Here is a 21,979-nt window from a genome sequence, read left to right as displayed (position 1 = left end):
TATTATAGTCATGCTTATCATTTTCCTTCCAAACAAAAGTACTAGAAGGTGTATCAATTTAAAATAAGCCTACATTCATTCTCACAGGAAACATGTTTATATGGAGCAAGGCTTTAAGATCTCTAAGATTCTCACATTCTGAATATCAGTCTTGCATTTTAAAGTGTAGAAGCCTTATCTGTGGGTGTAATTAAAATTCAACAGAAATCCATAAATGGCCCAGAATCATTAGTATTTCTAGACAGTTAGGATCATAAATCATTTGTGAAACTTTATTGGAAACCCAGAGAAAAAAGCTTTTCCCTTAGAAATAGTCTAAGACATGACCTTCAATGTTTCTATACTGTATGGAGTTAGAGTAATCACTTGTAGGAATTTTAAAGTTAATATTGTATGAGTGCTCTCAAGAATGTGACAAACTGCCCCTATTTCTCAAAACTTTTTACAGCAGGCACAGCTTTAGTTGTGTTGTTTGACCTGGGATAACCAAAGCGGGGCTGTTTTCTGTGACAAACTTTGCTTTGACAAGACCAAAACCAAAATGCTGCTTTATTCTCTGGACTCTGAAGTAGTTTAACATTTTCAGCTAACAGTCAGCCTTGCACCTTTCCTCCTACCATTTGCTTTTTCTTCATGACACTCTGATAAGTCCTAGATTAAAATGCATTTCAGCAGGGGCAGGGCTGAAATGTGCCTGACACGAGGGACAGCAACAAGAACTTCAGAACAAAAGGCATCTATTTAACTGCTGAGGACCCACCTTCAAGGTGTGCGGTTGAAAAGTGTCCCCTCAACTACAACACGTGTGACACAAAGAATCATCCCACAGATGAGCAATTTGCAGAATAGAAAAGGGATGGGGATTATTGGAGGAAGTCAGGGTGCCTGTGACGGGTGAGTGATAGAACCACTGGGTATTTGCAGTAGGAATCTGAATTCCAAAACCACAGAGATGCTTCTGTTGTCTGTTGGAGGTCCCTTAGCAACACGATTCAGAGGTGCTCAGCATATTTGAGACTGAATGTATTAAACATACTAATGTAAAATTTAGGTTTAGAATTTTTCTTTTAGGTCCCCCAGCAATTACTTTATTATGCTTTCTTTTCTCAGAATTGATCAAGTTAAGCTGGTGTGCTAATTTTTTTTTTTTTTTCAGGAGCAGGTTGAATCAGTTCTCCAGCTCTGTGCAATGATTTCTGCATTAGCACTCTTTCTTGTCACAGCAGCACTTCAGCAATTCAGCAGGTTGGCCTTATATGCCTTTTTATGAAGGATGGTGTTTTTTTTTACATTTTCTCCCTCTGCTGTATCTAATGTGCAAACATGAGGGACAAAAGATTGGTCAGTGTTTCCATAATGGCATGGACCTCCATGGGCTCATGTATATTCACTATTATTAGACGGTTCATATGCCTTTAACCCATCGCTTAATGGAGCACAAATCAGTCAAGATTTGCATTTTGCTTGCTATTCAAGTTTTCAAACTCATGAGCTCCCTGCCTAACGACAGGAATATTTATCCAGGTTAATTGATAAAATCTCCTCAACATAAAGTGCTCTAGGAAACAATTTCAGAACACTTACATGTTGTATTAACATCTCATTATTTTATTCAACAACCCCAGAGCAAGGGAGGATGTAGGATGAATGATGTGTGTTTCCTAATGGCATTTTCTCTAGAAAAAAGCTCATTTCTTTTAAGATATCTGTGTGTTTTTCTTAAGATCCAAGTGTCCTTAAGATCTTTTCAGCCTTAACTAACAAAACATGAATTCAAACAAAGCAATTGCTAGAGTTTGAATACTGAATGGTTTGATTGCTTGATATATATTACATTGAGTTTTAATAGAAAATTAAAAAAAAAAAAAGAAGCGGAAAAATCAGCAGAATTGTCATAAAGTCATGAGCAATATGTAAACAGGAATAGAACTAAATTTATTGAATAAATGATTCATTACAAGCTAGTACTCCAAGCTTTTTTTCCCACCTTTGCACTTACTCTTTTTTGGGTTTTTTTTTTTTTTTGCCTAAGGACAGCTTTCTATGAATTTGCATCATGATAAATGTGTCTTTAAAGCAGTGAAGCAGAGATAAAATAGATGGTTGGAATTTGCTGTGGAATGTCACACACTGTAAAAACTCCAGTACCTCAGGTTAAATAGTTGTACAGATTTAGTGCAAAAAAGATTTAGTACAGTTTATTCCTGTTATCTGTAAAATATTTATGTTGCTGATTTCTCCCCTTTCTTAATAAATGTTTCAGGCCAGGTAATTTCAAATCATCTCAGTATTAATTTTTATTGGCAGCAGACTGAAAGTAAACCCTTGTACTTTAGTGCTCTGGTGGGAGAAGGAAGACTAATTGATGTTATTGTAAATGGAAATAAAGCTAAATACTTCTCCTCCGCTGCTGAATTGAATGAAATTAGGGCAGAGGCAGCTGTTTGTCAATAGCAAGTTATGATGAAAACCAATTAGAACAAGTCCTGTGTTATAAATAGGAATGCAGTATCACCTTTTCAATCTATGGACAAATCTGTGGAATTTAGGAGGATATGTCTGTACAATATATTTGTTTATATAATATAATAACAATTATTATACTGCTAAAGTTAAATAAGCATGTATGTGTCCATAAAGCAAATATTTTAAGTGTTTAATTCTCATCAACAAATACTTAATTCTGTTCTTTCAGACAAGAAAGTGCTATCAATTTTTTCTTGTTCTTTTTTAAAAGATGAGGAAGTGGCTTTCCATTTGGTTGCCTTACTCATCCTCACACTCTAACATAATTCCATTTTGTAGCCTCTTCCATTTTACAAATTCCTCCCCCATGTTCCATCTTCAAAAAAAAGAAAAAATGAACTTGACACTTTTCTATGGCAAGCAGCTGGAACAGCTGGAAAAAAAATCTGACTAATCTTTGCCTATCATGTATACATTATGTTCACTAATATTTTTATACATAAATATATTTTGTTTAGGTTGCCTTTCATGCCATGCCCACAGCCACTTACTTTTCTGACATTTCAATATCAGCCAAATGCTCCTGCCCGGTATGGGAACAAAAGCTCCTCAGGAGAAGGTTGTTGTGTTGATGGGAGATTACCAGAAAAACCCAGCTGTTCTAAGCAGTGGTTTTGACATCATTACTAGTTTCATCCACTGTATCAATAATGACCACACAAGAATGGTTTTAATGAAAATTAAATTCTAATCGCAATGGTGTTTAACTGACCTACCTGTCTGCTCCCGCTGAAATTCAATATTTAGATACCATAATATCATATTCAGCATTTCCTGTTTATGTCCTACTTTATGCTCTGATGAGCAAACCCTTCTGAGTTCTGGGGTTGCCATCCAGACATAAACACAGGCACCCTGCCCTGGCAGCACAGAGTCACTCGCAGCAGGGCGGGCTCACAACTCCCTCAGGACAGGAGCAGCTCCTGATTCTGGAGGGTTTCTCAGAACACAGTGACTCTGCCCCTGCCCTCTTTTGCTGCCTGGCCGAAAGCAGACCATCATACCTTGATCTCTCTCTGTTTTTCCAGGATCTGTTCATGTGAGTATTCCATAAGCAAGAGATGGTGATTTTAAAAGTCCACTACAGAGTTAATATTGCTCTGTATTTAATTTTTTTTTTCATTACAAGATCAGTTATACTGCTCATGTTTCAAGCATCAAAAATTTTCCTACTTAAGTTGTTACTTTTCTAAGATTTCTTTTTTTCTCTTTTTTTAACTGGGCTGCTTTCTGTTCCATCCACAGTCTTTTTATTAGGAAGAAAAACAAGTATTCATGTTCTGTTCACCTTCTCCATTCTAATTATTATTATCATCATACCTCTGTTCTTTTTTAATAAAGTATTTTCTTAGCCCATTAAGTTACCTTTCTAAACTATATGTGCCCTTCTACACCTTTTTTCTCTCCTTAATTTTCTTCAAATCATGCCCTCCATCAGTCTATGTTATTTTTATCGTTTCTCTTTCCATTTTTAATTCTAAGTAATACCGTGTGTTTACTCTCTGTGAAATCATTGGAAGAGTGGATAGATGAAGGTGTCTGACTTCCAAAATACTTCATTAGCTGCTTCTGCTGCTTCCATTTCCACGTCTCCTTAACAGTTACCTCTGTAATGAAAGCCCAGCACTTCCAAAGGAGTACAAGTTTTGCTTTGCCCTCATTTTGCAGTAGATGCTTTTTGGTCCCCAAAAATACCAAATAACGGTTAAAGCTGGGCAAGTATCTTATTATTTATCATGTTCTTTAAATAGACTAGATGTTCTAAGAACAAAGCCATAAATCAATGAAAAGCTGTTGTGTTTTGTTGTAAGTTTTCACTTACATATAATTTCAGTGAGAGATTTTCATACTGAATGTCATTCACCAGCTTGGTAAGATAAATCACTTGAGATTTGTATGAAATAAATTTTAAAAGTTGGTTTTTCTTTACACCTTTTCTGAATGAACAAATATATCCCCCTGCCTTAAGTCCCTGTCTCCTTGAGAAATTGTATGGAAAAAGGAGGGAAACAACAAGTAAAGTTGTCTATTTCTTCCCCCACAGTATCTGGTTCATTTATGCAAATAATTGATGCAAATGAACTAAAATTAGTATTGATCTGGGAAAAAATCAAGCCCTAGAAAACTTCTGTGTTTGCAGCAAAACATGAAAAAAAAGGCTGTTAAAAGTTGTTACTTGTTTCACTTGTAATAGCATCAAGTGTGAAAACCAGCAGACTTGATGATTATAGGATGCATATTTACCTCCAAGGTGAGAGGAAGGTTGTCTGGTTTGTTCTAAGATTCAAGCAAGTACTACACAGAATAACAAGCTTCATAATTAAGAAATTTGATCCATTTCATTTTGCTGAAATATCTGATCCATTTGTTCAGTGACGCTGCAGCCCCAGAGGTACCAGACCTCTTAAGCCTCACAAAACTGCTGCTGTCCAGGAAGAGAAACAGAGAACGATACGGAGCTGGGAGGGGGCAGAGAGAGATTTTTATTGGAAGCTGTTAAAGTGGTTGCTATGAGACCTTCTCCAGCTAACACAGGCACAGCAGTGTGTGAGGCTGTTAAATCATAGCTCTTGCATTATACCTTCCTTTCCTGCCTTTTTTTTTTTCCCCCCCCTAACGCAGCTTTTATAGTTGTTTAAGATCAGAGAAAACACCTGCCAGTTGCTTTTTCTTCAGTTTCAGTCCCTTCTGCTGCTTTCGTGCAAGATGGAGCTAGAAAATGCAATGATCAGCTCCTCGAGCAGCTCTTCAGCAGGCTCCAGAGAGTACAAGGTGGTGATGCTGGGAGCAGGGGGAGTTGGCAAAAGCGGTAAGTTTCAGCAACAATATTTTGGGAGAGAAGGGGTGAATTGGGAGCGTAAAGTTCACCGGAGGAGGACATCCTTTAATGAGGGGTTTCGTCCCTCTTTCTCTTGCACATGGCATGGATAAAAGACTATAGTTCGTGGCTGGGGCAATGAGTCAGCTTGATTTGTTTCAGGCTGGAACGCTGCGAGCCGTTTTAATTGGTTATTTGTGTAGGGCTGACCTTGGGTGTGCTGTGTGTGAGGAGGGAGCAGCCAGGCTGCTGCTGTGACTTTAGCAAGTGCCCGAGTCACTCTCCCACTTGCTGAGGGCTGCTGGTTTGCTGGACAGCGTGGATGTAACTTGTTGGCCTGAGGGTCCTGGTGCTCAGGCAGAAATAAAACTAGCTGCAAAGTCAGCTGTACACTGCAGAGTGTCGGGGATGCCTGCAGCGGCTCTGTTTTCTATATTTTTTAAATTTTTTAAATTTATTTTATTTTTTTTTTCTGAGTGTCATTGTGGCTCAGCTGAGTTTAGTCTCCTCTCTGCTTTGGACAGGTACAGCATGCCTGCCTGAGTCTCACTCCAGGCTATGAGGCAGATTTGCAGCATATTTTAATATCCCTGTCTACAGCTGGCAAGATATGCTAGTGTCTGACAATGATATCTCTTCAGAGGAGTCATTATTTTCCCTGGACAGTGTTTTCTTTTTCCCAGATATTATCAGCTTTGATTTATTCTCGCTGAAACCAGCATTCTCTGTTCTTACAAAGACTTTGCTGAACACGCAGAGTTTGTCTCAGAAGTCAGTATATTGAGCTGGCCACACAACAAGAATTTGATTGCACCTCCTGGAAATTCAAAAGAACAACAGAAAAAAAATTGCAAAAAGCAGGATAATATAATATAATATAATGAATCCCAGCTATATTCCAAGGAATATTCAGGATAAAAAACTGTGACACTAAACTGTAATAACTGTATGTATCAAACAAGTTTTATTTATATTCAAGCAGTAAGATGAAGTATAGGTGCAAAAAGTTAAAAATTGTGAGTGAACATAATTTTCTTTCTGTATCCATAATCTTTGTGTTTTTGTTGTACTTGGCTTCAACTTCAGTGGCACATCTTTCAGTGAAAGCTATTTCCCACCAGTATTACTAACCAAGCAAACAGTTCTTGCACAGATGTTACTATATAATCACCATATAAAATGGGAAAGAACAACATACTGGTAATCTCGGGATAAATTTCTGCAAATTCAGATTATCTTTTCCATAGGAAAGCAGGTATCCAGGATGTGCCAGCTGGAACTTTCAGTAATTTTTTTTCTTTATTTATGCATCTTTAGTTTCTTTTTTCTTTTTTTTTTTTTTCCCTGAGTGTTTCCAAAAGATGGCAGCAATTTCCCCCACCCTCAAACATATGTTTGTAGGAATGATGCAATTTTGAAAACTTGTTCACCACAAAGTATTACAAACTATACAACATTCATAGCATGACTGAATCATAACAATCAAACTTTACACATAAGCAGAGGAATTTCTGAGTTTCCATTTACTATTAGATAAGAGTTGAAATTACAGATTTAGTTAATTCAAATTTCTGTGTTCAGAAAATGTTAGCTGTTAATTTAATTAGAACAAAGCCTTTATATCTGTAGATTGAACAAGATATGATACATCTCCAAAGCTGAGAAACGCATAATTAACAAGTAGAATTGTGTGGTTTAAAGAAACTAAAATGGGATTAAGTGCAAATTTATGAAATTTAATAGGATTATTGAAAACCTTCTCTTGTTATCATGAAAGTGAAACTCCTGCAAGAAAAAAAAATACTCCAGGAACTGAATATTATTAAGAGTTCATAAGAAAGGAGGTGAGCAGTTCAACATTTATGGGTATGAACTTCTGATGTGTAATGGACCTGAAATATTTCAGTAGAATGCTGAAAGATAGTCCAGCTGATAGAATTCAGAGAGAGATAAAAAGTAAATACAGATGTCATCCTATAAACCAATAATTCATTCTGACTGTTGCATAAACAGGATTAATTTACACTGGATTAAAAACAGAAAAAGGCCTTAATGACTACTTTCATTGTACAAGATGAGCTCTGCTTTCTCCTAGTGACCTAGATTCAATGTGTCCAGGAAACTATGAATTTAGCCATAAAAGCAAATCAGAGTAGAATAAGGATGGAAAAAAAACCAAAAAAAAATTTCAGCTTCCAATTTTGATTTTGAGAAGTCAATGATACGTGGTTTGATATATTGATAACATCCTGCCTTCTTTTTCCCATCTTCTCCCTCTTTCTTTGCTTTTTAGTCTTGATAAAAACAGTAACAGCTGGGGTTAAATTACTGAGTGGGAAACCTCTCTCGGATGAAAGCCTTTCCATCCCTCAATTCATTCAAATATTAAATAATTCAGGTTTGGAATGAATTTTCCATAGGAACGAAGCTGCAAAAATGCTAGATTTCTTTTTACCCTGGATGTAGTTCACTTCCACATATCCCCTGGGCATTTTGGTACTGTGGTTCCAACTCTCCCCTGCTCTCTACCTGTGACACTTGTGCATGGGGTGGAATGAGAGGCAGGAGACCAAAAGTGGTTGTTCTTTTGGCATTGGATTAGTCAGGCTTGTCTCTTCACTTCCCTGCTCAAAAGATGGCAGACAGTCCAGGAGGACAGCCAACATCCTTTTATTTTTCCTGCTCAGTGTTGAGTAAATTTCACAGGAGTTGGTAAAAGATGAACTCTGTGTATCCCAGTCTGACACCCATCACATGCAGAACAATAACGTATAAAATGCAAATGGTCTGAGAATTGTTACTTAAGGGTTCTCACATTTCAAAATCAATTCTGGAAAACGAATACTAATTTAAAAAAAATCAAATCTGACATTAATTTATAGGAGGGAAAAAACACCACCTCAAAACCCAGCTCTGGAAGAAACAGGTAATAGTTATGTCTAATGAAAATGTACAAAGCTAGCTGTAAATTTTTATAGGAGTTGATTTCTCTACTGTAATTATGGGATATAGATTCCCTAGAATGAGTTGTTCCTTCTAAGACATAGGAAAACAGATTTTTTTTGTTTTCAGAGCAACGTGTTGATTTCTTGTGTTTTCTAAGCGGTGCTCATCATCAAGAACATCCGGTACAAGTTGATGCAAGTTCAGACCAAAAATATGCTAGAACCAGTAATTAAATTGAAATTAAACTGAAGTGAATAAAGTAAATTTTGTATTGGCTCTCATTCAATTGCAGTTCATATCAAAATTATGTACTGCTAATTTTAGTTATATTTCAATTAAGAATGTGAATTTGGCATCTGTTCTTCTCTGCTCTGATGACAAATATCAGGCCACCTCAGAGCCACTCAAACTTACATAATGTTACCTGACATAGACCTCAAACCCTGAGAACCGTGGAGATTCTGAAACCCATTTTGCTCATAAATACCTTTAGAGAGCAGTAAACAAGGTGCTGTCATGGTCCTTGCCTGATGCAGATCAGACCTCTGGGGTTAGCTCTTTTTTTCAGTGTTACAAATAAAAAACATGCACAAAAGAGCCCTTCAATCCCATTGCTGCTTTATATTTAGCAAACCTGTTACACTGATAACAATACTTAACTGCAGCACAGTCTGCAAAAGATTAGTGATGATTAACCCAGGGCTTGCAAAGTGACTGTTAAAATTAATAAATTGATGTTCCTGTGCAACTGAATAAAATAAAAAACCTCCCTCTGATGAAAAATCATTACCTAAGCAATCTCCAAACAATGATCAGGTTGCACTGCAACCCACCTTTATGTGCATCTTCTTGGCTGAATAAAAATATTTTTTTAGTGTTTTCTTGGTTTTTTGTTTGATTGTTTTTTCCCTAACCCTGGTTAACAACGATTTATTTAAGGCTGAACATGATCTACAGTTATTCCAGGCAAATAAAATTAGATGTTTATGCATAGCATAGGTTTATCACAGGTGTAAATTGAATTTCTATTTAGCTGTCTTATGGAAGTTTATTTCTCAGACAGATTGCCAGATGATCTGTTTCCATCATACAACACTTGAAGATATTTTTAAATAATTGCCTAAAGACTTTTTTAAAACTAATATGTTTCCTGTTTAATTGTATATTGGAAAGTAATTAAAAATGTATTTTCAGGCTGCAATCTTAAAAAGAATTAAAAAAAGTGGAAGAGAAGAAATTGAGAAAAGATTCTCTCAGGGATATTGGAGGAATAGTGTGAGGAAATGTATTCTCAGACTGGGCTGTCTAAAGGAGGCATTCCTACCCATTGATTTCCCTGATTTTTGTTTTGTTTTGTTTTGCTTGTTTTTTCCAGTGTGGCATAAAGGCTGTGTTTCTACAGATGCAGGTGACTCATCCAATTAATTTCAAGATCATGTGTACACAATAAGTTCCAAAATGTGTGAAAACAATTATGTTCTCTGTGATGTGGGAACTTCAGTATGAGGAATTAGATTAAATCTGCAATTTTCTTTCATTTATGTGCTCAACTGCCTTTTTTCTCTGGACCGGTTTTGCCTCTTATTCTGCCTTGATAAAGCAAATTATGTGCCTATTATTTTCAAGCACGTCCTCATAACAAGAGTCCCCAGTAAATAGAGCACCATGGAGTGTTTGCTGTTGAGCTGGCCCACTGCAGCTGTTTGCAAACTCCCTGGAGGTAAATTAATGTACGATCCAGGTTACACTGAAAAGGATGGAGGGCAAGGGAAGAGATTCCACTGGTATTAAAAGTGCTGAGCTTGAAAAGCACCACTTGGGTCTGCTGATGCTGTTCTTACCCCACCACTGGGCTTGGTGTCACAGAGCACTCTCCAGACATTGATCAAACACCTCAGCAGCCTTTTATTTTTTAATTTTTTTTTTTTTTAGGGGGTTGGTTTTGATTCAGTTTCTTATTTTCCCCAGGAATATTCTCAGGTACAGCTGTGCTTCCCTAAATGCCTGGTAAATTAATCAAAAGAAAGGGTCCGGCCTTCTCTCATGTCCTGAGGCAAGCCAATCACCAGGATGAAGGTGTTGGGTTTAGTTACTGCTCAGTATGAGTCAAGGTGAAAAAAGTTCCCTTTCAAGTGCTTGGGCATTCTGTGCATTAGAGTTAAGGCAAGCTAAGTCCCTTTTTTACCCCTCAAAGTCAACACAAGTGTAGTTTTTGCTGTTTTGATTTTTCCTTCTTCTCTTCTAACTGGAAAAAATGACAATTTTTATTTAAGTGGAGAAAAAAATGGAAATATTTATTAACAAAGACACAGATCTGTATGCTGTCTGAATATAACTGGTTGTTCCCTTATCATTCTCTGTCTGAAAAGCAAACAAACAAACAAAAAAAGTAATCCAGATTTTTATTTCCTCAGGTGTTTCAGGGAAATTATTCAACTTACTCAGATTTAAAAATAAATAGAAAAGGAAGGATGAAAAAATATATTTTTTACTAGATGCAATCTTCCTTCTTGGTAACAGTTCTGAAAGGGTAAGGGTACTGACCATTCAAAATGACATATAAATTTCTCTGGTCACTTTATGGTGCTGCCTGCACAGTTCTAATTCAGAATTGCAGGTGTTTCATGCTGTCATGGTTTGACCCTGGCACAATGCCAGTGCCCTCATGAGAATACCCTCTCCCTGGGGTCTGCTGTGAGGTGTGACCAGGAAGAAGCAAAGCAGGCCTTCACTTAGAAACAGGGAAATCTTTATTAACTAAACTACAAGTAAAAAGAAACACACAAGGAAAATGAAAACTTCATAAATACATCTCCTCCTCCCCACCAAATTCCAAATACAATACATTCCCCCAAATCACCGACTCTTGGTCCGGCACCATATTTCAAATCAATCCTCAGTTCATCAAGAGGAGAAGGAGTCATTCTTGTGCCATGGCGGCCTCTTCCTTCATGTCCAGTGCTCTCACCACTGTGCATGGACCACGGCTGCTTCTAGGGTCTTCTTTAAGGATGCCTTGTCTCATTCCAAAAAAGGCACAGTCTCTGCTTTGGGACATCTGTCCCCCCCACATTTTTTCACCCCCTGGGGCCAAGGGGTACCGACACTGAACCTTCCTGGTTCTGAGGCACTGCCTCCCCCTGGAATGTAGTCTCTGTATCACAAGGAAACAGTCCATGGCTATACAAAAAAAAGAGTCCAGCAAACATGCCACTCCATCTTCTCCATTCCTCCAGCATCTCTCTCACTTGCCCAGACCTTCATCACTTGCCCATTTCCCTCTTCATCCTCTACTCTTATCTCTCTTCTAGGAAGGGTTAATATTTTGTAAGATTTTCATTGTCCACAAAGGTTTAAAAGCTCCTACAAGCAGCTGGACTCTTTCTCAGTGCACCCCCCCCTCCCCCCTTTGTTGCAGGCCAGGCTGTGCAGGCAGCACATGATATCAAATTCCAAGATAACAGTCCCAGGCACATCTCTCTCTCTCTTTCTCTCCCGGGTGGGGGCAAGGAAGGCTGCCCGATGCTTCACAGTACTTCTCTCTTCCACCCTTCCACCCTCAGGGCCAGGCCTACCTGTCCCGGGCCGCATGGCTTTCCCTTCCCCTGGCCCAGCCAGCAGCTGGGCCGGGGGAGAACTCCAAACCCTTTTCCCACCAGAAATCCAAAAAGAGCCTCCCACGGGGGAGCCCTGCTTTTAACCCCGTGTTCTCAGAGGCAGATCCAATCCCCGGTGGCCAAACCAGGTGCCAATATTAAAATCTGAGCACCCATTGGCCAGACCACAGCATCCCAGAAAGCATATTTCCTGTCAAACCACCACACATGCAAAATAATGGTGGTGCACATTGTATTTTTTGCCATGAAAAAGTAAACAAACACCTTGTAGAGAAGGGCCACCAATGCCAGACAATCACATCCCCAGGTATGGGTTTGATCCCAGTTTTCCAGTTTTCCAGTTTGATTCCAGATTCCAGTTTTCTCATAAACCAGATTAAGCTCTAGAGAGTGTGCAAAAGCAGAGCTTGTTGTAGGTTTGTGATCTTTGATAACAAAACTTTCCATGTGTTTTAGTTTCCTTCACAGGTAGATACTTGAATTTGCTTCAAGTTTGATTTTATGTAATTCCAACTTCTAAACATATTCTCCTATCTCTTTGCTAACAACTTTGAAAAAAACTGTGTTTTCTGTCAGTACTTGTAGACAATCATGAGATCATACCTTGATCTTTCACTGCAACACATTGAATATGTGAAACTTCACTTGTAGGACCTTTTTTTCCTGCTCAGAGCATCTTGTATGCTTTAATTATAGAGCCCTAATATTTCCACATCAACTTTCTGAGTATGAATTCCAAAAAATTGACATGCTCTTCTATTAGTGTCCTTATTAGAAGAAAGATTGCCTGCTAGTTTCCTCTGTGGAGTTATTTTTGCTCCTCAGAGAATAATGAATTCTTTTATTCAGGTAGAGTTCAGAGAGGTCACATACAGAGAAATATCTGTAGTAACTTGAAGCTATTTTTTATTTCCCCAGTGCAGTCACCTGTGCTATCACATCTCTCATGATGACCTAAATTCTGCATTTTCCTGTGTTTTATCTTATTTGGGACCATTAAATCCGAGAATTCAAATTATTCTGGGCCCTTTTCTGATATTCTTCATTTATCTTTAGTGTGTATGTTATCCACTTGAAAGGATTAAATATATTATTTATTAATCAATTTCTTTTGCCTATGGGCAGACCTTGTGGACAGAATTGTATGCCTCAGGGAAATGAGTAAAAGATGTTTTCATTATTTTGGCAGTTCACATAGTTCAGTGGTTATAGGGGTGGAGGATTCAATTATGCCCTCTGTATTTAATGTGGGGGATTTCTGCATGTGAGATACCAACTCAGTGCTGAGAAATCTGACTGGAGTCCTGGATTCTTCAGCACTAGAAGATGCCTGATAAATAGGACAGCTTTCAAAGAAAACCAACAGAGATGATAAAAGGAGCGGCACATTTTGATTTATGTTGACAAACAACTATGACTATATTAAAATATCTGCTGTAGACAGTAATTCATGATGCTTTATTGTGCAACTTGCATATGTATACAGAGATTCAATGTAAATGGGTGCAGCTGTGATGTGAATGGGTTGATTTATCCATCTTCTCCCATCATAACACACAGATGAGAAATATCCACCTGCATAAGGCAAACAAGCTGGTCACTTCCATGCTCCCTTGGAACAGGGGATGGAGAGCTCACAATATTTAAAATAATGAATATCAAGAGAAGAACACATATATTCCAAAATTGGAGGAGGAAAGCAGCCAGAATTGCTTCGTGGAGAGGAACAAGTGATGAAATTGCAGTTAGAACATGCATTATTAGAGGCATACAAGGTCTTCAAGACAAACTTCTTTTGTTCAATGGCAAGGGCATAGGCCCTTAATGATTTGCTTAAAAGCAAGGTGGAGCAGATTCTTCAAGAGTCTTTGAAAGGAACAGGCTGGTGAAAGTTTTGCTAGTCTGAGTGGTTCACATTAAGACAGAATGCGTTACAGAGATTGAACTTTACAGAGCAAATATACCAGAAAATTTAGAGTTGTTGAGTTGTCTTACACAAGAGAAGGACTGCTATCATGCTCAAAATTATGTGTTAGTAGGCATCAGGACTTTTGCCTGATGTGGCACTAATAATGGAGATAACCAGCAGTTTTCTTTGTGTTCAGACTGCTAAACAGAGATGCTTAGGCTAGTCTCGAGATTGATTTGTTTGTTCTGTACAAAAAAAAAAGTCATTTATGTTGCTTTAAACAGAACTAAAATGTGTCCTGACTATAAAGGCTCAGGTAGAACTGGAAGCATGCTGAGATAGCTCCCTGAAAGTATGGGCCACCTCATGTGTGTGTTGGGTAGTGGTGCATGGAGGGAAGGCATACAGATTTTTTAGCTCACCTCCTGCTGTCCTCTGTTCCCTGGGTGGAAATGGAATTGAATGATTCAGAGTCTTCAGCTACACTGCCTCTATGTGAACAATTATATGAAGGACCCAAGGGAATGGCCTGAAGCTGAGCTGGGGAAGGTTTAGTTTGGATATCAGGAGAAAGTTCTTCCCCAAGGGTGTGTTTGGGCAGCAACAGGCTCCCCAGGGAATGGTCACAGCACCAGATTGACACAGATCAAGAAACATTTGAACAATGCTCTCAGGCATGGGGTGGGATTCCTGGGGATAGCCCTGCTGAGGGTCAAGAGATGGATTTGATGATCCTTGTAAGCCCCTTCCAAGCCAGGGTATTCTATCATTCTGAGTGATTAGTACTCACAGAAGGTTATATTAATGAATCTGCTTTTCATGGTGTTTCATTAAAACAGAGCTTCACTTAGAGTGAGGATTTCAGTGACTTCAGCCCTGCTCAACTTTTCCCATTCACATTGCCTGCCATAAAGAGACAGAAAACCTTCCAGGCTATTCCACAGCAACACAAATTGGACTATCAAGGACTCTTCTAGTTTCAGCCACACACAAATCTGCCATTTGAAAAGCCCAGACTGAAGTCTCAAACAAGGGAACAAGCACTGTTTCATGACAATGGCTGGGCACTGTCGGTATCTTTGCTGTAAACAATCTGTTGAGGCAGCCACAGGAACCGCTTCCCTTCCAAGCCGTCCCTGCTGCTGAGCACAGCCATCTGCAGCATTTTTGGCATGTGCTGTCTGCTAGAATTTGGATGAGATTAATTCCATTAGGGACACTCTTGAAAGCGCTATTAAGAATTTTTTTTCTTCTTCTGCTGCTGCTTTCATCCCTTCTCTTTCCATACTTTCCATTTTATTCCCTTCCATTCCTCTGGTAATCCTTTTCCACTTTTAATTTGTTCTTTGACTTTAATTAGTCTCCCTTTATTGCCTGCAAGCCTGTCTAATTTTCTTTCCTAGAAGCTGGAAGTCTCATCAGGCTCACACAACTCCAGTGACAGGAATTGGATGTTAGCAGAGTGTTGTGCAGGGTCCCAGTTTCAGAGGAATTGTGTTGGGAAGACATTGTTCTTCAAGCCCTAGAAATCTGCTAAAGCATTACCTGACTACTAAGCAGTGGAGACACTGGCTAAAATAAAATCACTTTGTTTCGAGGGGGGTGGGGAAAATCCAAAAGGTGAGGGCGTCAATGTGTGCATAACAGACTATCTCAGGAGATGGATGCCAAGTTGTGTATTGCTGCCAAAGTCTCCAAAAAAGTTATGTTTTCAAAGCACGTAATCAGTGTTTTATCTTTTCATTAAAACCCTAGAACTAAACTAGCTATTTCAGGGGTCCCAAAGGTGACCTCACAAATATTTTTAAGTTTTAAAAATTAATTTCATAAGCTTTGGCAAAGTAAGAGCTGTAATCAGCTGAGAGACTAATGCACGTAGTTCTTCTTGGTTTACACTGACTACGGTCATGAAAGGAGCTGTTGTGTAATTTCTTTCCATGCAATCTCCTTGAAGTGCTAATGTAATTCTGTAATTCTTGTCCACAGATTTTACATGCCCAAAATAAATGAGTCCTAGCTGAAAGTCATATTCTTTTTCAAATCCTGATTCCTTTACTAACTTGATTGCTCTGCCAGATTATGTGATTCCTTCAGTGACTTTCCTGGCTGACTACCTGCAGGACAGCTTGTTGTGTTACACTGCACTTTTCTCTGTTGAATAGGATCTGTGGTGTCTTCACAGAAATGTCTCTTTGCAGCTTGCAAAATGTGTACTGTTATTTAAGATTTTAATTCCGGATATTCAAAACTAAGCCCAAGGGTTGTCAAATTCTCAGTTGTTTCAAAACCAGCAGCTTCTTAAGTCATCCAGAATGCCTGGCAAGCTTTAAAAATCCCCCTTCTCTAAATTTTTTCTAGACTTTCTAACATAAAAATTATGTTCTCAGTTTGATTAAAAGCAGTCATTAGATGTTTTCTTCACAGTGAATAATCTTGCTTGGGCTGTCTGGTGGCATGATCATTTGATCACTCATCACACACAGCATGCCAGAGCTCTGCTCTGTGCAGTATCTGACACTGGGCACGGCCCAAGAATGAGTTCCTGGGCTTCATGAGCGTTCCACATGTTTGTAGATAAGCTCTAGAAGCATGTTATTTCTGTCCTGGGAATCGAGGAGAAAAAGAACAATCTAATATCTCATACAAGTATAAGGTGTATAATATATGAGCTCCAGAAACCCATGAGCTCCAGAAGCCAGGTTCTTGTGTCTTTCTTCCACTTAGAGCAGTTTCAATAGATTTCCCAGAGTGAAAAAAAAAGCAAATTTGCAACATAATCTTTCTCTTAGTGCACACTCTGTTTACTAGTGTTCCTATAAAACTGGACTTCAAAAGCCCCATTTTTCAAATCTTTCCCAAGATACTTAAAAGTTATTAAATGCCTGACATAACAAGGAGTGCATCACATAAGTTTCCTATTTTATTTTTTTTTTCTTTTTTCCCCCAGGTAATATGCTCAAAATGACAATTGGCCTCTGAATTGGCCTCTGATATTTGAGGATGAGGAAGGGGTTAGAAAAAAGTCAAAAGAGAAGATATAAAAGAAGAAATCCAAGCTGTTTGCAAAGGGAAATGTTAACAGGCATCAACAATTAAGAATAGAAAAATAGAAAAAACATAGAAACATAGAAAAAGATTCAGAAAACAGAAAACTAGAAACAGATGAGTTAAGGAATTATAAAGGAGTAAAGGGATAGAAAGAAAATGCAGAAATTTGTACTTCAAAGAGCATTGGTTTCAGATGCTGTCTTTGCACTGCAGTTATCCCTAACAGTCCATGGTCATATCCCATATATGCTGCACCTACTGGCAGCCAAAATGCACACAGAGGTCATATTAGGGGATCATTCTCCTGGCTTTGAAGTTCTTAACCCATGTTTCTCACTCAGTGGCTCTCTGGAGTAGAGAGCTGGAGAGGCATCATCTCAGCTGTAGACTGGCATGGGTCAATGCCTTCTGCCAGGTAACAAGCCATAGGATAAGAGAAAATGGCCTCAAGTTGTGCCAGAGGATGTTTAGGTTGAAAACTGTGGGATCTCAGTCTCTCAGAACTGGGGGGCTCGGGAGTCCTGGAATGCTGCCAGAAATGTCTGGTGGCTGGACTTTGATCCCACATGGGAGATGACATCAGTATGAGGACGGGAGGATTTCACTGGGGTGAATGGTGAAGGGACAAGTTAATTGGAGTGTGAGATACAGGGTTTAAGATCCCTGTACAGGGGGGTCTAGAGAGGCAAGATGGAGGAATTGGGGCGTGCCCTTCTCCTTCTTCTTCTTCCTCTAGGCCTCCATCTTCTGTGGTGATGTTGGCACTCCGGGATTGGACCTTACTAGGGGAACACTGGTTAATACGGGTAGAGGGTATTGGAGAAAAATGATAAATATTGTATACGGAACTCCGGGTATAAAGATAGGTGACCGCCCCAGGGGCTTTCAGTGTGTGCCCATGGCTGACTGCTGAGCAGAACTCTGTCAGGCCAAGAGAAAATCTTTTAGATAAGCAATTAATAAACACCAAGACCAAGAACAAATCTGAAGCTTCCTCTCGTCCTTTCGAACCCGGGGGCCCAAGGCCATCTTTGGGCTTTTTCCCAGACCATCTAAACAGCCGAGAAATGCAACAGAAAACTAGGAAATATTTCTTCAGAGAAAGGATGCTCAGGCATTGCAAAAGGCTATCCAGGATACTGGTGGATTCACCATTTCTTGAAGTGTTAACAGAACTTGTGCATGTGGAGGTTACGGAAGTGGTTTTGTGGTGATCCTGTCAATGCTGAGCTTGATGATCTTAGGGCACTTTTCCAACCTTAATTTTTCTGTGATTCTGTGATTCTAAGTCTTCTGAGCACAGGCCTTTTTTTTCTCTCCTCAGCCATGTACAAAGCTGTGTAAATCCAGCATTAATATAAATTTATGGGGTGCTAGGCAAAGCGATGCTTCTCATGTCTGGTGTTCTGACAGCCATCCAGAATGGAGAGGAGTCTGTGGGTCCCAGCCTCAGCAGTATGTAACACCCTGTGAAATCAGTGGGAGGCACAGCATTTATCAGGCTCTTCTGTGTTCTTTGAAGAGCTAGATTCCTCCTCACACAAAAATCTTCGGCAGAATTATGAATCACAGTGATGCTAGAGGGATATCTCCATTGGTACCCAGAAATAAAATTGTTTTCCCCCAATCTGGGAAAAAAAGGGCAAGATGCAAAACAAATATATTTGTTTTCTTTTATTCTTTGTGGCCCAGCTCTTACCCTTGCTCTCACTCCCCAGCTTTTACTGCTCATAACAATATAAACAAACAGCTACTTCACTATAATAAATTTTGAACAAGCGGCAGTAGGAGGAAAAATCTAAACAAAATGCCAGTGACTATAAACAGATTTAAATGCACATATCCCTGAAACATGCTCATGAAAGGTTTATTTACTGTAAAGTAACACGCATTTTCACTCTTTAAGGAAAATAGTTGTTAGTGCCAATGTGTTATTCAAAGTATTTATAGGAAGCTCTGCAAAACCCAGTGAGATAACAACTTGGGCTGATTGACAGTGACAGCATATTTCAAGAATAGGATTGCTTGGTGATTGAAGGTTTATTTTCTTTATTTTCTTTTACCTAAAAATAACTATGGATCAAATTGTTTTGCAAAGCTATGTTTTATGTTTCTAAAGCATCACTGTACATACTGAATGAGTTCAAGTACAATAAGTTTTTAGCAATTCTTAAACCAATTTTGTGTGTTGGGATACTTTAGGATGGTGTAATCCAAATACATTTTCAAGCCTGTGAATAAAATGCATTTCTGATTGCCGCAAGTAGGAAAAATGTGGAAAAATTGAAATTTTTATTCCAGTAAATTGTTAATTGTTCCATTTCTGACCTCAAGCATTGCAAATAAAGTTAGTAAAAATCATAGACAGTGAGTATTTTACAGGGTTGGAACACTTGGGAATATCTTTAGCGCTTGGGAATATCTTTAGCACCACTGATGTTAATTTAGTCACAACAAAATGCAGGATGTGGAGTGGGAACAGATGAGATATGCTGTAGTAGACATGATTGCTCAGGAAATGACCTAGGCAGACACAATACCAGTTTGTACTGTGATGAAAGTTTCTGAGGGAATCAAATAATTCCCTGGCTCAGAGTCAAAGTTCAATGCCATAGACAAATACCATGAATAATTCCTTTCAAGTTTAATGCATAACAAGCTGCTAAAAAATCATTAAGATGTTGGTGATAGAATTACTTGCCTCTGAGTATTAATTCCTCCCACCCACTTTTATCTCTATTCTTCTTGCAAGGTTTCCCTTTAAGTATATGACAGAATTTATGAGAGAAGTCGGAAATGTAAAATATCACCTGTTTGTGTTAGTCAGTTGTGTAGAGCCCATGCTATCTTTCTAAATTATTTTTTTTCTCCATAAAGTTACTGTACATGTATTTCCTACCAATAAAATATTTTACCAGGAAAATAGCAACCTGGAAGGGCTTAGATTTACATCTATTTGGAACAGGTTTTTCTGTTCCCATTTTATTTTATTTATATGTCTAGTTTATTTCCATATTTGTGTTAATCTCAGGATGTTTAACATACGATTAATTTCTCGCAATGGCACAGTGTTTAAAAGTTACCTATCTTCAGAACCCTCTCTAGCTAAACTGACAACCAAATACATATTTGTTTACTTGGTGGAAAACCAAGATAGGATGGGCCTTATTTGTTCTGTCAGTGTCTTGTGTGTCATATCTGTTCAGCTCAGTGATTACTGTCAGTATTGTGCCATTTAAAAGAAGACCTGAAGAGAGTGGAAATGCGATTTGTGTTCTGTGCTACCTCACACATCACAAAGAAAACTGGCAGCTTGACCTTAGCAGCAGAGCAGAAAGAATACAACTCTTTTTTTTTTTGTACACTGAGAGTTCCAGCCAAATAAATGCATCTTAATGGGGAAGTCACTCATGCCAGAGCAGGTGGGGAGGGGAGGGAAACAGGGAAATATTGTGCATCTAAAGAAAAAAAACACAGTGTTTGTTCCTGACTTTCTCTTTGAAATTATCATAGAATGCCTTGACCCCTATATCTGCCCTACCCACTGAAATATCTGAATTAAAGTGGTTAAAGCAGTGCGTGATTAAGTGGAATGGAGCAGAGAGAGGGAAAGATGAAGGAATTGCCCTTGTAATTTCTGTAGGATTGGAGAGAAGCATCAGAGAGTATTGTGTCCAGCTAATATTAGAACACAGTTTATAAGAGCATTGAAAAAGCAATGAGCCTCAGGAGTGTTTTGTGTTTGACACATTAGGGAAGAGAACTGCTAACTGCTAGGATTAATATTTCTGGGCTACAGGAGAGCTTCTGAAGTTTAAAACTAAGCTTTTGGTTAAAGAATTACAGTGGATTGATTACAACCAACATCCAAAAGCAATTATGGTGGATCAATATAGCTACTTGCTCACTTCCCAGTCCTACAGGAAAGAAAGTAACAGGAAGTGGCGGAAGGAAGGAAGTGGCGGAAGTGGCGGAAGGAAGTGGCGGAAGGAAGTGGCGGAAGGAAGTGGCGGAAGTGGCGGAAGTGGCGGAAGTGGCGGAAGTGGCGGAAGGAAGGAAGGAAGGAAGGAAGGAAGGAAGTGGCGGAAGGAAGGAAGTGGCGGAAGGAAGTGGCGGAAGGAAGTGGCGGAAGGAAGTGGCGGAAGGAAGGAAGGAAGGAAGTGGCGGAAGGAAGTGGCAGAAGGAAGTGGCGGAAGGAAGGAAGTGGCGGAAGGAAGGAAGGAAGGAAGGAAGGAAGGAAGGAAGGAAGGAAGGAAGGAAGGAAGGAAGGAAGGAAGTGGCGGAAGGAAGTGGCGGAAGGAAGGAAGTGGCGGAAGGAAGGAAGGAAGGAAGGAAGGAAGGAAGGAAGGAAGGAAGGAAGGAAGGAAGGAAGGAAGGAAGGAAGGAAGTGGCGGAAGGAAGGAAGGAAGGAAGGGTGGGCTTGTGGCTTGAGATAACAGTTTAACAACTGAAGCAAAAGCTGTGAATACATGCGAATTTAAGATTTTATTTACTAATTCTCACTACAGTCAGATTTTTAGCCAATTTCTGAAAAGCAGGGCCTTGGCTCACATAATGGCTAAAGGCTGTTTAGGAATACACATGCCATAACCATGAGTGATTCTGCTGCTTCCTGCTTTCCTTGAGCTTTTGTTCCTGAGTACAATGCTGTTTGATATGAATATCTCTCTAACCAGTTCAGATCAGCTGTCTCAGCTGTGTGTCCCCACAGTTTCTTGACTATTCCTCCTGGAGCCACACTGGGAAAAAGGGAGAGCCTTGATGTGGTGCAGAACAGTTCATCAATGACCAAAACATTGATGAATTATCAACACTGGTTAAGTCACAGAACCAAAACCTGCCACCATATGGGCTGCTGTGAAGAAAATTCACTTCACCACAGCCTTACCTCCAGTACAGAAAGTTATAGCATGAAAAGGAGTGAAAGAAATGTGGGACTTTTTTGTTGTTTGTGTCTATAACAACATAAGTAACTGTATATTAGTACTGACATGCTCTTCTGTTTTGGTGAAAAGTTGGAGGCCACAAATCTTGTGGGAACCAGCATTATTTTCCTTCTTTTCCCTCCTTGTTTATAACCTAATTGGTTTCTTTTTTTCCTCACTTTTTTTATTT

At 39.0% G+C, this 21,979-nt stretch overlaps 1 protein-coding gene across 1 annotated transcript in view; it reads left to right on the top strand.

Annotated features, from left to right (window-relative positions):
- Nucleotides 1–5,008: 5,008 nt before the first annotated feature.
- Nucleotides 5,009–21,979, top strand: part of RIT2 (Ras like without CAAX 2) — a 176,790-nt gene continuing 159,819 nt past the window's right edge. The window contains exon 1 of the mRNA XM_054283368.1: nt 5,009–5,335. Within this exon, the coding sequence (XP_054139343.1) occupies nt 5,233–5,335 (103 nt within the window). The 5' untranslated portion in view covers nt 5,009–5,232. The remainder of the gene's footprint in view (nt 5,336–21,979) is intronic.

This window comes from Melozone crissalis, unplaced genomic scaffold (assembly GCF_028551555.1).
Source record: "Melozone crissalis strain CALT ecotype California unplaced genomic scaffold, PUWL_Pcris_2 ptg000036l_1, whole genome shotgun sequence".
NCBI classification, from domain to species: Eukaryota; Metazoa; Chordata; class Aves; order Passeriformes; family Passerellidae; genus Melozone; species Melozone crissalis.
This window is presented reverse-complemented; position numbering and strand designations above follow the sequence as displayed.